Genomic DNA, 16696 nt, shown 5'->3' on the forward strand with positions numbered 1-16696 from the left:
AAAAGATTAGGGCAATGCATGTTAAATGAGAGTATGAGACATATGCGTATATTGCATTAAAGCGTACAACATATGTTTGTCATATATGGATCTTATTTGGAGGATGAGAAAGCATATAATAGTCCATAAACGATGGCATCACTGCCTAAAACGACTTGATCCTAATACGTGTAAGGTAGTGTCGTGGACATTTAGATATCAAATGTTATATGAGTGATCGTCCCGGAGTCTAGTACCCAAGTGCCAACAAGTGAATACGAAATGATCCAACATCCGAAATGTTAAATCATTTTAGTGCAAAGTTTGACCAACACATTCGGCAAGTCCCGTAGTGACGAGCTATCAAGCTTAAAGCATGAATTTAATATCGTGTTTTGGTTCAACAAAATTTAAACCCACATAAAGAAGCATTCATAAAACATGTCAAAGTTTGTATTGAACCTAATCAACCCTTAAAAAAAATTGACCCACTACCAAGTCTACTCTAACCTCATCTCTCAAGGCTCAAGCTATAAGTCAGTATCGACATTTTGCTTAAAAAAATTAAAAAACTGTCTCGCATGTTGGTCAAGTAGTGAAGCTCAATTTTGCAAATTAATCAATAGCTTTGTTTTAAACTGGACCGAACTAACCTCTTTAATACGAACAAACTAATTCTTATTGAAAGTTATTATCGAGAAATTTGAAGGAGCTAATCATCATCATTATCGTACTCAGTATATCCCACCAATAGCAATGCTATGGTAGGGTCTGAGGAGGGTAAGATGTAGACAGCCTTACCTCTATCCCATAGGGATAGAGAGGCTGCTTCCGGTGAGACCCCCGGCTCGATAGTAGTTTTGCATCAAGCCTTGGACATAAGGCACATAGCACTCAATCATCGGGACACCGGCTGATCGGTGCATGTGCCCTTGAAGGAGCTAAGAGAAAATATTTTAGTACGTTTATTTTGGTATGCTTATTTGGAAATTAGAATGGTAAGAATATTATTAGTTATTTATTTTTCATATAATAGGTTGTTTTGTTTTCCATAATATGGTGTTAGCATAAATAGATGGTTAGTGTATATATAATTTCCGTGCCAAACATTATAATAAAGTAGAAAAAGCATCGAGTTTGGTTGAGATCAAAGTTTTCGTGTGTGTTATTGGGCATGATTTCCAACAATCCAGCCGGTTCGGTTATGCCGCTATGAACCGAAGCTGTTAAAACCGGCCATGGGACAATCTACGAAAACTACAAAATATTTCAACAAATTATTTGTAATGTCATCTGATTCTTATATCCACTTCAATCGATCCGACCACTTAACTAATAAGAAAAACTGTATGACTACAGGTGCACAAAAAAACTCGAAACCGGGCCCGAAAATACCCGAAACCGGACTTGATTTGAACCTAGTAATACCCGAAAACTGGACGAGGTTCCATACCCCGACCTAGGGTTTTCCAATACTTGAAATTAGGTTTTTCAAATACCCGAAATTACCGGAAAAGTACCCGAAAAAAGTGAAGTCTCTTAAAAAAACTCAATCTATATATATATCCGTAAAAACTCGAAAATTGGGTTTTTTTCAATACCCGAAAATAATATATTCAAATACCCTGTTCTATACTCGACCAGGACCCGGTGTATAAGGTATAGTTTTTAGACAAAATACCCGAACCCGACCCCGAACCCAACCCAGGTATGGTCAATACCCGATCATTCTGAACCCGGTTCCATACTCGAATTGGGAATGACGATTCTGAAATCATGTAGGATTATTATTTTGGTAGGCTGATTGAAACACCAGGCCCACCACCAATCATTGGGCTCAGCTAAAAGCAAAAAAGGCCCAATCTAAAGACCCTGAAAGTCTGAAACTGAAAGATCATCATCCATCGCTGCTGATGTGTTCTCGCCGGCTGCCCGAATTTGTAAGAAATGATATTCATTTTTTATTTATTTATCTTTTGTCTTATGAAAAGATTATATAATTTCATTGATATGTATATATTTGTAATTGGGTTCTTTGTTTTCTCAGATTCAAACCCAAATTAATAATTATACATTTGGATCATACTAAAATATTAGATGCTGCAAACAGGTTTATTTTGTTAAATAACATTTCTTTAGGAATGAAAAAACAGGACGGGTCAATTAAGAAAAGGGTAATTTGTTTCGGGTCAGAACTGGTTCGGGTCGATTCAAAAAAGGATTAATTTCGTTCAGGTCGAAAGGGGTCAGGCCAGAACGGGTTTCGGGTAAAAACGGGCTGGTTGAAATTTTCTTTTTTTTAAATTACCGGTACATTTCAGCTTTGCTTCTGGTTTTCGATAACGTATACGCGCGTTCAGGTGTCGGTTACGTGCGCAGCGTAGTTTATGCGTGTTTAAATGCCAGTTACGAGCATTCCGGTTATGCTTAAACTTGTAAAGCTGGTTACACGTACCAGGGCCAGGATACATGTGTCCAGTGCCACGTAACACGTGTAACCCGCCGCTTAAGTGCTTAACTCAGTGCTCTGCACGAGTTACTGGCGTTGGTTACGCGTATTTAATGTCGTTACGCATATTCTGTGCGGAGTTGGTTACATGTGTTTAATGCCAGTTACGCGCTTAACTCATCAATGTTTGTTTTCTCATGGTTACAGGGTTGGTCAAAATCAATATAAAAAAACAATGGAAATTAGGAACCTTAACTCTAATTCAACATTGCTGAGACTTGACTCCTTTAATAAGATTTCAAACACTTCTGTTTTCGGTTCTACCAGAAAGCTGGAGTTTGTAACAGCACCTACGCAGGCCTCAAGTATGTGTAAGCATTGTTTGTTTAGGACTATGTGCTTGTTCCTTGAACATTTTATAGTGGTTAAAGCAATATATGTTCCAATGACAGGATCTCGGTGTTTATCTGTTAAGTGTGGAGTAAAGTTTCGCCCTTGTATTGATATACATAAGGTGATTCACTTTCTATGTTTTCATATGTTTGTTTAGAAGGCAGACATTTTGACACGTTTACGTATCACTAGGTTGGTTTGGGTTATGTTTTATCCCTAACGGGCTAATTGGTCCAAACTTTATAATATACTTTTTAAAGCAAATGGTGAAACGGATCACATATGTTAAAAGTAGTGGTGTAAACAAGATGATACAGTCCCGAGCTAGGCTTGGCTTGAGCTCGGCTCGTTTAACTTACGAGAGCTTGAGTTTGAATTCTGGTCGTTTGGAGCTCTATTTTTAAACCTCGAATCTGGCTCGTGAGTAGTTTTAAAGCTCGGGCACGGCTTGTTTAGTTTCTTGTTAATCTATGTATTTACAATTATTATCATTTGCACATAGCCACATATAAATATTTAATTAGAATTTTTGTGCGTACCTTAATATAAAGTTAGTTATTTACAATAATTTATTGATATTAAAATTCTTATCATTATTACATAAATATTTGTAAGTAATGTATTAAATAAATGTTATATAAGTATTAGGCTTGTTTAGGCTCGCCAGCTAGCTCGAACTCGGGTCGTTTATTACACAAGCTTATGTGTAGGCTTGAACTCAGGTTCGAGCTCGTTTAAGTTTGGTTCGATTCGAGCTTTTAGCGAAGCGTTCTCAAGTGTTTACTCCTCTACTTAAAAGTCTTCCTGAATGTTGTTTTGATGCATGCATTCTCATAAACCGTTTTATACCTAAACTTAAATTAAAACTGTAACACTATAGTCTTTGTACCTGCATTACTCGCCTTGACCCGTTGAGGTAAAAATTGTATTGAAATTATTTACTTTATTACATGTGTGGTATTAGGGGAAAGTAAAGCAGATTGTGGGGTCCACCCTATCAGATACAAAGGAAAGCGACTTGACCCTTGTTACAAACTTCGAATCTGATAAATCAGCTGCAGAATATGCAACTCTTTATAAAGAAGACGGTCTTGAAGGCGGTCATGTAATCATGTTGGGAGCTGATCCTCTAAGCAACGAGTCGGCTATTGGGGCCCTACGAGCTTATCCGGGTAGGTTGATTAAAAAAATATATATGCATTGTAAACTAAAATAATAAAGTCATCGGAACTTATATAAAAGTAGATTCTTGATGGTTAATATTACTAAATGTTAATATATTATTTAGGTGGTTTGCAAGTTGGAGGTGGTATTAATTCACAAAATGCTTTGAGTTATATAGAAGAAGGAGCTAGCCATGTCATCGTCACATCTGTACGACTCTCTTTTTTACTTTAGATGAATGGATCTGTTAATTTACGAGGAGCCACTGTAGGCTTGTAAACGAACGAATGTCATTGAACCGTTTGGTGAAATGTTCGTTACTATAATAAACGGCCGAACAAGAACAAAATCTTTTGTTTATCTATATCTATACTATATATAATACATCAAACAAGGGCAAATTAAGACACCTTGGTTTTAAGGGATTCACAAATCAATTAACATATGGTACACCATTTAATGCATCTAGGATAAGGGCAAACTTGTCAACAACTAAAAGAGGTTATTAAATAGTTACATCATTGACCCCTTCACTTTGCTTAACTTTGGTAAATTTTAAAAATAGTTACAACTATGATCCTTGATCTTTCACTCTTATATGATTTTTATTTTCATTTTTAACTCAACCCCTCCCCCCTCATTATTTTTAAATATTAATAACTTTTTGCATGTGCTAATATTTTTTTAAGGAAATTATACCATAAAAACGAGCATGTTTTTATCTTTAATTTGAGTATCATATTGTTATAGTTTTTTCATTTAAAAAATATCATTTTACGTAGGGGCGTTTGCTGTCTGGTTTTAATGGATTTTAAATTAAACCGTGGGTCAAACCGTTAGTAACCGGTTTTGTCGTCGAAAACTAAACGAACCTTTGAAAATTGAAAACGACCGGCCAAAAGTTAATGAAAAAATCAATGGTGAAATCAAACCAATGACCGGTTTGAACGTTTTTTCGGTTTCAAATCGAACAACAAACATCCATAAACTTGTTACATGATTACAAATGTATGTGTTTCCCGCTCCATCGCGCGGGCACTCGTCTAGTATAGTTAAACGAACGAACATGAACACATGTCTCGTTTGTTCGTTTACGTTCATTTATGTCCGTCAGTGTACGTTTGGTAACGTTCATTTGTTAATAAATTCATTTAAATGTTTTAGGCCCATTACAATTTAGTTTGGTTTTAATAACTTTTAGGCCCTACGCATTTACTTTTAATTGGTTTTAACTTGGTCTGTTCGTTTATCTATGAAATATTTATCTTGTTATGTAAACTATAGCGTCTTGTATTTTCATGCTTAATTTAGTAGGTGTTTACAAAAAACAAAAAATGGATAACAAGTGTTTGGCAACTATTTACTGATATACAGTTTTGTATAATTGCAGTATGTATTCAACGATGGACAAATGGACCATGAGAGGCTTAAAGAACTTGTATCTCTTGTTGGAAAACAACGGCTTATCTTGGATCTTAGTTGCAGGAAGAAGGTATGCATTTACATATGACAATCATATTATATTATTCGTATTTTATTTACATAATATATATTTTCGTAATTATATATCCCTATGGGGTAGAGGTAAGGCTGTCTACATCTTACCCTCCTCAGACCCTACCATAGCTTTGCTATTGGTGGGATATACTGAGTACGATGATGATGATGATGATATTCTCGTAATTATGATTTCAGGATGGCAAGTATGCCATTGTTACAAATAGGTGGCAGAAGTTTAGTGATGTGTATCTCGACGAGAAGATATTAAATTTTCTTTCGGAGTATTGTGACGAGTTTTTGGTACATGGTGTAGACGTTGAAGGGAAAAAGTAATTACTCACCATTTTGTCTTTTATTTTTTAATTATTATTATTTTTTTATTAATGGTAAAATAAAAACATTTAATTACTTTTTTATTTATTTTAGACTTGGCATTGATGAAGAACTTGTTGAACTACTCGGCAAATATTCCCCGGTGTGTACTAAACTCATTTTACATTATTCTTATAACATATTTAATTCTATTAATATTATTGTTGTCGAGCGAACAAATTGAAATCTGTCACATGACCAAGTCAACTGACATATAAACTTTTACGTGATTAATGCATTGATTTGATTCAGATTCCGGTGACATATGCTGGTGGCGTAACTGTCATAGATGACATGGAGAGAATAAAGGTTGCAGGATCAGAGCGTGTGGATGTGACGGTTGGTAGCGCTTTGGATATTTTTGGAGGAAAATTGGCTTATAAAGATGTCGTCGCTTGGCATTTTCAGCAACAAGCTCTACATGTTTAGCCCGGTGTTATGTTGTTATTATTCGTCTGTTTGTCTACATTCAGTTGATTAACAAATTCTGCACAATTTATTATGGTTTGTTTTATTGTAGTTTCTTTTATATTATTAATAAATAATCATTTTCTTTATTTTGAAGTGTTTATGTGTGGATAAGAAAAGCAGTTATGCTTATAAGTCACTGGTTGCCCCTTTTAAGCACAGACTGAAGGTTAAAGATATGACAAGAAAACAGGTTTGGAAACTGAGACGAACTGTGTGACATGATCTATGTAAATCATGTTTGTCTTCGTAGGTTCAAAAGTAGAAACGCCATTTTGATATACCAAACTTTTTATAAATCCGGTTTCAACACATTTTTGGTGCTATAACGTCTGGAGTTTGTGTTTGTTTACGTTGAGAGATGCTACGTTGAACCAAGGGATTAATAATAACACAACATAAGGACATAATAATATAACATAGATTACTTGTAATTGAACACACTTATTTTTAAAATTAGCCTTATATCTAGTTAAAATACACATTAGATAGTAAGACCATTAATATTTACTAATAAATATATATGAGAACTTGTACATGTTTAACTAAATTTACCCATTTATTTGATAAACTAATTAAAGAAGCCGTGTTATCTTAAGTATCAAAAACATGGACACAATACTACAAAAGGAACTTATATGAAACGCGATTCATGCTAAGTGAATCCAGGATCCCGAACCTTTACAATCTTTAGAGCGACTCTTTTTATTAATCAACCCACGGAAAATAGAGATACAACATAAAAACTTGACAAAAATAAAGACTCCTAATCGGTTTATACAATACCTGAATGCCCTACCCTACGTCTATTCCTGATCTAACACAAAAGCAAAGAATTCGAAATATACACAATAAACTTATTATCTCAACTAACAAGATAATTAAACTAAATATCCATGTAAAATACAGTTGCTCCATGGACTTTATGATCTCCTCCAAACCGTCATTTCAAGACAAGCCAAACCACCCTTGATGTTGCAAACTATATGATTTTTTTCATGTGAACCCATGAATCCCCATGTACCATGCATGGTCTATTAATTAATTGACAAACTAGCCACCCTTGGTTCATGAAGAAGAAATAGATATGAAATATATGAACCCATGATGTTAATGGCTAAAGGAAACCACTACCAATCCATGTGAATAGACCCACAAACTGAATCATAGGGTGGGTGTCAAAAGGGCATGTGTTGATTCTTAAGACTTCAATGTGTGTTGGGGCTTTAGAATGAATGGTTCAATAACTTTATGTCTTGTTTTATCTTTGGAGTTGATCAAGAAAGCATAAAGATGTTTATATTGTATGTCTCCTTATTATACCATTGTCTCTTTCTGTTCTTCAGTCATCTGGAGGTGTATATATCCATTATGCCTGGATCCGGTATCACAAGTCATATTGTTTCATTTTTTTAGAAAAACCAATTTAGCTAAATTAAATACTTTTTAACTTCTATGAGCTACTTCCCCTAAAAAAATAAAATGTTTTTATTTTGTTTTCTTTTAAGATATCAATATCTATCTTTTACTTTATAAATAGTGTTACCAATATAAAAATGTGATTAATGTCTTCTAGATTTATACTTTATATTTGAACATTTTAAACTTTCAGTTATTAAAATTTATTATATTTTAATATTTTTATAATTAAAATAATTTTTGACATCATCTAGTACGGCCGTTTCTATAACTACATTTAAAAAAATTTGGTTTTAACTCATACCATGCAAAGTTGCAATACTTACCTAGATATCTCTGAAACTTTAAAAACTTAATAAACCTTAAACTTGTTAGCTAAATAGTGAATACTAGCTAGATAATTGGATTGTGGGTGTTTATCACATTGTATAACCTTTTTGTTCACCAATATATATGATGTGGCCATGCGGGTCCTAAACCTCATTTATGTATATATAGGTACCCATACCCACCATCAGTTTGTAGGCTCTCCTCTTTCATCAAGAAGTTATAATATTAATACTGAACAAAATTTGCATACTCACCTCTTTCATTCAGGAAGTTACTAAAGATAAAATGAAGCCTTCTTTGATGTGCTATATCATGGTTATCTACATGTTCCATAATAAAACACAAGGTATGTTCAACTCCCACTCATACAGACACCCACGTACACACTTGTATACATTTTAACACGACCTGAAACATGATACGAAAATTAAGTTTTGGGTTGTTATTTCTAAGTGATTATGTTGAGTTTGATACTCGTCAGCTCGTTGCCCGCTTACCTGTCACTTCATTGTAAATCGTTTGGATGTTTTTAATGAAATGACCATTTAAAAAAAAATAAAACAATACAAAATAATATCTTAAACAATAATTAATATTAGTAAAGCATACTTCATATGCTAAAAAATGTATTTTAAATGCAACAACCAAGAGGTTATGGATTAATGAATACTCCTTAGCTATTAAAATATTTTATTATGCTCTTATTGTGAAGGTATCTGGCTGGAAAAAAGTAGTGTATTAGCTAGGAACCATCAATATTTCATCACCAAGGTTAATTTAATTATGTCAACTTCATGTTGCATTCTTTATTTATCTTTTATCTTAATATTTGATATGGTTGTGATTATTGCAGAGTTTATCAAGCACTCCAGACGTTGAATCCGCCTTAGTTACTCATGAGCCTTTATCAGGTACCATCATAAAGAAGATAAGATTAAGTTCTTATAGCCACGGGTAACCATAAGAGTCATGAAGATTATTATGGCCCAAGACATCATCTATCTAGACACCATTAATTAAAACCCTAAAATTTACTTGGTGTAGTTTTTTTTTAACAGCAAATTTCATAAACCACAAATTAGCAAGAAGCTAGCAAACATACAACAAAGAAAGCTTATAGCTCAAATTTACACCAATCTTTTCAAAGCAAACTTTTAACTTGGTGTAGTTAAATAACGTAAATTAGTTTAAATAAGCTACATTAAAACTTCGAGTTTGGCTCATGAGAAAGTTTTTTAGTTTACATGTCATCTCGTTTGTTATTTATAAATTAAATTATTTATGTACATTTATAATTATTGTTTTATATATTTTCCCAACATATATTATTTAATTATATTAAAATTATGTATATAACAATACCTATATATATATATTGTAATATATATTTGTTATATTAAATAATAGTAATTGTTTTTGTATAAATAAAAGCTTAATATTTGAAGTATCGGTTCGGTACTTTAGTAAATATTAAACGAGGTTTGATTTAGGCTCAAGCTTATTTAAGTTCAGCTGAATTGAGTTTTTTTGTAGCGATCGCAAATAATTACTCTCTAACGGTTCGACTCGTATTCTCTCCTCAATAAAACCCTAATCTAGACATATATCAAGTACTGAGCTAGACATGTGGCAGATTTTTTGCGCCCTTTAATTTTTAGTCAACTCCATTAATTAGCTAGATCAATAGTATCCACTATCCACACACCTACAAAGAAAAAAGTAGGTGAATCATTTAAGTGAATTTATCATGCCATTTACGCTTGCACAAAATTTCTCTCTTTTATTCAATTTTTTGTTTTTGTTTTAATATTTGCAGGAATAATTAGAAAACTTATGGCAAAAACAATACCTACTAATTCAACCACCAAAGTTAGTTTATTTTCTTCATATGAAAGATTAATAACAAAAAAGAATGAAGGAAATAAAACTACTGATTAACGTTTTTATTTGTCATGTACAGAATTACGAGAATGACCTGAAAACCGACCTAAAGTTAACTCGTGATCAAGTTGGAAGGGTGGAGACTTCTCCGGATGTCATCGATATAACGGGAATGGATAATTCTCTGGCCAATAGAAAATCTCCGATACACAATTTAAACGAAAATAAGAGTTACATTGATTATAACGACTAGTGATCGATGTGCAATATGTATTACAGTTGCCATCTTGTAGATACTAGATAGTAATATGTTTTTAAAATGAGTCTAATTTAATGTATGATGATTCTGTAAACATGTCTGAATATACTGCATGGTGAAAGGAAAGATAATAAAATCACCATATTCTAATCTAGCTTATTTCAAAACGAGTGAGTAAAGACACTAATGTTGGGTTATATGTTAGAGCATCTGGAATAGAGGGGCTAATGATGTGCGAAAATGTGTCTATGAAAACTAAGACTCACAACTAAGCTTTAAATTAAAACGGAATATCCTAACTTAAGTTCACACAACCAGCAAGTGTACCGATCATATGTAGTAAAGACTAAGGAAGTACGAGTATGGAACACAAAGACACGTGAGGTGGCTCAGATTACTAACTCTACTCAAGTCCTGCCTAAATAATATATTTGATTAACTTATATATCTAAACTAACTTAACTTAACTAACGGTGAAACTTAACGAAACTAACTGGAAACTTAACGGGATTTAACGATAATAAGAAAACGAATCACCTAGGTAAGATGACTTAACCGGTATAGGATGGCTCAGGTGCTAACAAGTGTTTGAAACCGGCTTCTAAAGATGAACTAAGATAGATGTAATCAAGGCATCTGGGTCCCTACGGTCAGTTTTACCAGAAAACCCTAACAACGTATATTTAGCTTTTAATTTACTGTTGTTTATTTACGTACCCTAATGATTTATTACTTGGTGCGTATCAAAATCACAATCCTCACTAAGGCTCGAGCTAACTACAAACCTAGGAAGAGAGGGGTAATTCAATAATAAGGATAAAATAACTCAACTTACAAACTAACCTAGTCGATAGCTAGAAAACCGCACGTGGTCTCGCAACGGGTAACTAAATCAACTAAGGCAGAGAGATAAGCTAATTCCTAAGGTTTTGGTCCAACTCAAAGAGGATGATCCTACTGACCTAAATGATTCAAGAAACATAAACCCTAATGGCACGCGTCTACCACAATCAATCAACACACTCAGTATTAACCGAACTAGCAATTAACGACTACACGAAACAAATTCATGCAATAATAAACTACTCGGGGATCATGCAACCTAAAATACATCTAATGGCAGAAAGGTTCATGCAATAGCCCTTTAAAAACGTTAAAAGACCTAACTCACTTTCGTAGGAATCACGATTGCATTTAGCGCATGCAACAAGCCCTTCAAACCTCCCGTTTCTGTTAACTGCTTTAGCCCGTCTTCGATTAACCGACTCTTCTACCTCTTCATCCCAATTATCATCACCCACGTCTTCCGGCTCAACATCCTCATTCTCGGGCTCAACTGCCCGATTTCTTCTAACCCACCGGTCTACCTCGTTCTGAATCTCAAAACCCTCATTCCCATTATTATCTTCCCCCTCTTCTTCATCTTCTGTTGGGATGCTAGGAATAGCATCATCAATGTTAAAACGAACTCTGCGGTTTGGGATGTTATGTGGGACTGCTGGTTCATCCTGGTCAAGGTTTCGGTTTCAGGTTCTGGAAGCTTGAGCTGAGTTATTTTGGTTGTTTTGGTTATTGAAGTTCAGTGGTGGAGGTATGTGTTCTGGGTGAAACTCGTTATTTTGTGGGAGTGGGCCTTGGTTTTGGTTTTCGTTCTAGTTCTGGTTTTCATTTGGTGTTGGTTTTGGTTCTGGTCTTGATCTGCCATTTCTGAATTTCGGTTCTGAACTCGGTTCTGCCGAGCTAATCTTTCAATTTCGGGCTCGAAAACTAGTGGTGATTGTCTGCTAGGGGTGTGCATGGATCGGTTTGGGGCGGTTTTGAGCCAAACCCATAACCATAACTGATATGTCGGTTAATAGATAATAATAACCATAACCTACCCGTTATGGCGGTTATGGTTAATCGGTTTTGTAGGTTATAGTGAGTCGGTTATGGGTCGGTTAACCGTAACCAAAAAAATGTAACTGGGCTTAGAAGTTTGGTACTAATTATTACAAAAACACAACATGACATAATCTAACAAAGTATAGAATACCAAATATACATACAAAGAATGACATTATACAATCCAACAATGTAATTTAACTTAATTTGATAACAAACGTTGAATCAAAAACATCAAAATGATATAATCCAACAACATGTTTGGTGGGAGTTAATCCCAAACATATTTTTGGTTAAATAAATGGGTCGGTTCGGTTATGGCGGTTTTGGAATTATCTTTAACCAAAACCGACCCGTATTTGATGGTTTTTAAAAATTCATTAAACCGAACCACTGGTTATGTCGATTATCGGTTAAAACCGGTTCGGTTATGTTGATTATGGTTCGGTTAAACGGTTATGGCGGTTGTGCATAAACATGTTATCTGCACAAACAACACACCCCGCGTAAAATAGAAAAAATAAAATTTAAACTAAAAACTGAAAACAAAAATTAAGACTAAAATTAAAATTAAACACAAAAATCAAATAACACGAAAACACTAAGCGCACTAACTCCCCGGCAACGGCGTCATTTTGATGATCGTCGTTCAAGTAATGCAAAAACCTAGTTAAACTATATAGATAGGATAAGTAAGGTATCGTATCTAACAGGAGTATGTGGTCAATGCAAATCGTGTACAGATTTAATAATATGAAGTAACTGGTTTTTAGTGTTGATCACACAAGCAATAGTTTGAATTTAGAATTAAGCAAGCAAATAAATAACCAAGTTTCAATCAATTAACAAGAGCAAATCACACCCTGGAATTCAAGTAAGCAACCTACGGTGATCTCATGCAACCTAACAGATTAATTATTAATGGTTAACTACAGACTGATCAATCAGACAAAACCTTAGACATCAACAATCGCTTTACACACGGCACTGATTATCAAACAGTCATTGCCAGTGTGACTCAGTTAAGGGCAATTATATGTTTTATCATATTTAATCTAATCAAACAGTCATATGATCAGTTATCTAGCAACTGGTAACAAATCATTTAGACCAACGTAAACCTAAACCGATTGAACACACAGAAATACCAAACATCAATAATCATATATCAACCATCAACAATTATACATAGTGTTCTTAGTTACATGAGAAAACTGAAAAGATTACAACCTATACATTCCCGGGTGAGATTCTAGGGGATTAGCCAAGCCGCGACATCATCGAATCGTCAATAATGATGATACAGATCATATATATGGTCTTAACACGATTTGGAAGGATGGATACGGCTGCCTCAAGCTATGGAAATCGCCCTCAATGATAAAAACGGAGATAGGGTTGTTTTTGATGAAAAATTGATTAAAAACCCTAACAGCCCGTCTGCACACCCCATCGCTATACGGATGGGGTCTTCACTGGTCCATCGCGTGACCAGAAAGTCAACATTTAAATTCAAACCATCGCGATACACGATGGGTCTTCAACCAAGTCCATCGCGTATCGCGATGGGACTTGTCACCAGCAAACTTCATAAATATTTCTCGTTTCGCGTGCTGGACATCCCGGGTCTTCAATGCATGCATCAGCAGGTCCAAATTAAGTAATTTATCGCCTGTGACCTGAAATATAATAATACACGTATGAAGTATCAAAGTTCCTAAAATAAACGATTAAAACTAACGAATAAACGAACTAAAACATATACCAATTAACCAACCATCAGAGACCAACCTCACCCCTAGAAGCGCCGCACCGCGCGGCTACCAAGGAGCAAGGGGTCGCGCGGCGCCTAGCTGTAACTGCAGATCATGTGACGATTTTTTATTGTTTGTTTGTATTATTTGACTTGTTAACCAATTAAAACACATGCAAGTCTTGATATAAAACATGGAAATAAACTTTGACCATTTCCCTATATAAACAAGCTTTCCTTCTTCATTTCAACCTTGTTCATTCACTTCCTTTCTCTCCCAAACAAAGAACACAACTTCATCTCTTCAAGGTTTCTTAATAATCAACAAGAACCATTCTTTAATTTTGTTTTGTACTTAGTAATTGAAGCTTGTGGTACAACATATATATAATATGCACCCCTTGTTTACCTTCGGCTTTCACTTTCTCCGGCCATGGTCGGTTGAGGTGATACGCTACAAGGCAAGGCTACATGGAGGACCCATTGGAGTCCATGATTATACTATATATATATTTCCTCTAATGCTTACTAGTCTTGTTTAAAGTATAAGTAGTTTAGTTTCTAATTCATGTTAAAAGAGTTCCATGGTATAGGGTATGAAGTCACTAGCCTCGGTTTTATCTTGAGTTGAGAACCGAACCAAAGCCGAACTCTTGTTTACTAGCTTTGTTTTAAATAGTTAAATAAACATGTTTATATAATATTTGAATATTATAACTTCTAAAATCGTTTTTATAGTCCAATGGTATTTGGGTATGTGGCAACCATCCTCGGTATCATTCCGATTCAAGGACCAAACCAAAACCGAACTAAACCGAGTTCACTCGCTAAAGACACACAAGTGTGTTTTGAGCCACCGAAATTCATCTTTTCTTCAAGAATGTATTTAAAACTAATTTTAAATTATTTTCTCAACATACTTGGTATGTCGGATCCAACTTGATCTTATAACAAGTTAGGACCAACAAAGCCAAACACTCGCTTAACGGACGTAGAGGTTCTTCCTAATAGAACTACACACTTGGTTAAGTTTCTTTTAAATTTTATTGAGTTATCTCATGACATATATCACTTTGGAAATGTAGGGTTCGGGTTTGACAATATATCAAGACCCGAACAGACTAAATCGAACACTCGTTAAAATTCCGTTTTGGTATATCTAACAAGGGGTCGTGCACCATTGCATTAAACCAATCCCCACATATTTACTTAACAAAGGTTAAGTAAAACTAATGAGTAGAATACCGAGATCCGATTTCGAGCAAACTTACTTTTCAAAAACCGTTACTTCAAGTTCTTAAATATTTACCTTTTAAACCTCAAACTTTGATTAATTATTTAACTTGTCATTTTATTTTACTTTAAAGTCTTTCAAGACCATCTTCTAAACCGAAACCCTTTTAACCTAGACCTCACTCGTTGAACTTCTTATCCCGGTGTATTACAAATAACCCTTCAAGTTATTTATGTCACGTGAGTAATCACACTCCCCCTTTTTACGCTTTTATACTTTTGGGGGTGGCATGCATACCATATTCAAACTTACTTGTTTTATGATCTCATTATCAAATCCACAATTCAACATTATGTGTTTGTACGAATACTTGCTCGATCTTTGTTTATGCCTCAATTTGATTATGTGAACGAGTGTTTATTTTTATGTTGTTGTTGGAACGTAATAAGTATGAGCATACGCTCCCCTAACTATCCTACCTTAAGTGCGGATAGAATAGGGCCTCATTATCCGAGTATGTCGGTTGCTACTGCTGAGAAAGGATCCTCATTATTTTGGTTGTTACCAAGTAGAAAGGAGCCACAATTATTTGCTTTACATTTAAAAATGTTGTTTGCTTTATTCGATTTACACTTATGAATTTTGATTTTTGGTTCATCATATACATACGTCAAAACTAGTGTATTGCTTACCAACATTCGTGTTGATCAAATCTATTTTTATGCATGCTACAGGTTTACTATTTTATTGCTTGTGAAGATTGAAGACTCATCACTTCTATCATAACTTTAGGATAGTTTAACGAATGTTGTATTGACGTAATTGTTTGTATTTTATTGTGAACAAGTTGTATTTGTGATTATTGATAGAAATAAACAAGTTGAGTAAATATTGTCACTTTAATAGTGTCATCGCGTTCTTGAGCAATCCGTTGCACGCTGGCATGTTCCGCCGCCTTTGGTCGGGGTGTGACATCTTATAATTATAAAAAGATAACATGTTCACAAAAAAAAAATATTTAAGCAAAACGGGTCTAGCCATTCAACCAGCTGGTTCATCCCGTACAAACTGCATTCAAACCAGTTATAGAGTTTATACCCGAAACGTGCACCTCTTCTAAACTTGGATTATTGTTATAAAAATGTCAGATTATAGTTATAATATGTATAAATAGGGTTGCAACCGAACCGGACGTCCGGTCATCCGTTCGACAAGAAGTTCGTTATGTTCGTCCGTTTAATAAACGAACCGGACATGGACAAAAAAATTTCGTTCGGTAAGCTTAATGGACGAATACAGACAAGGGCCAAGTCCGTTCGATAGTGTTCGTGAACGCCCGGTAACGTTTGTCCGATTACGTCCGGTAATGTCCGTCCGGTATCGTAAGTGTTTAGATCTATCAATTATTGTAATTTAATTGTGGAGTTTCTAATGTTATTAATCACACTTTTATATAACTACATATGTCTGATGTCGTTTATAGTGATCCACTTTATGTTAATATATTAAGTGTTAAGTATATATAGATGTTATATAGTGTAATTCCAAATTTGTAGGTGGAGTTGTTTGGTTTTATGTTTGGAATTAATATGTAACCGTTTATGTTTGTCC

The 16696-nt window shown here is 34.5% G+C and overlaps 1 protein-coding gene across 1 annotated transcript; it reads left to right on the plus strand.

Moving 5' to 3' along the window:
* The first annotated feature begins 2632 nt into the window (after nt 1-2632).
* LOC143611952 (1-(5-phosphoribosyl)-5-[(5-phosphoribosylamino)methylideneamino] imidazole-4-carboxamide isomerase HISN3, chloroplastic-like) lies at nt 2633-6414 on the plus strand. The gene is made up of 8 exons (XM_077086048.1): nt 2633-2793; nt 2881-2942; nt 3786-3993; nt 4110-4195; nt 5376-5477; nt 5681-5814; nt 5912-5960; nt 6110-6414. The coding sequence occupies exons 1-8, from the start codon at nt 2664-2666 to the stop codon at nt 6284-6286; spliced, it is 948 nt and encodes a 315-aa protein (XP_076942163.1). The 5' UTR covers nt 2633-2663; the 3' UTR covers nt 6287-6414.
* The last annotated feature ends 10282 nt before the right edge of the window (nt 6415-16696 follow it).

This window comes from Bidens hawaiensis, unplaced genomic scaffold, assembly GCF_021521415.1.
Source record: "Bidens hawaiensis isolate Kalapana, Puna unplaced genomic scaffold, B.hawaiensis_p1.1 tig00032795_1, whole genome shotgun sequence".
Taxonomy (NCBI): domain Eukaryota; kingdom Viridiplantae; phylum Streptophyta; class Magnoliopsida; order Asterales; family Asteraceae; genus Bidens; species Bidens hawaiensis.

Excerpts from the sequence above, each read along its gene's own strand:
- LOC143611952 (XM_077086048.1), top strand. The coding sequence starts at position 2,664 with ATGGAAATTAGGAACCTTAACTCTAATTCAACATTGCTGAGACTTGAC. Across the intron at positions 5,478-5,680 it reads ATCTTAGTTGCAGGAAGAAG|GATGGCAAGTATGCCATTGT; the intron begins GTATGCATTTAC and ends TTATGATTTCAG. Across the intron at positions 5,815-5,911 it reads GTAGACGTTGAAGGGAAAAA|ACTTGGCATTGATGAAGAAC; the intron begins GTAATTACTCAC and ends TATTTATTTTAG.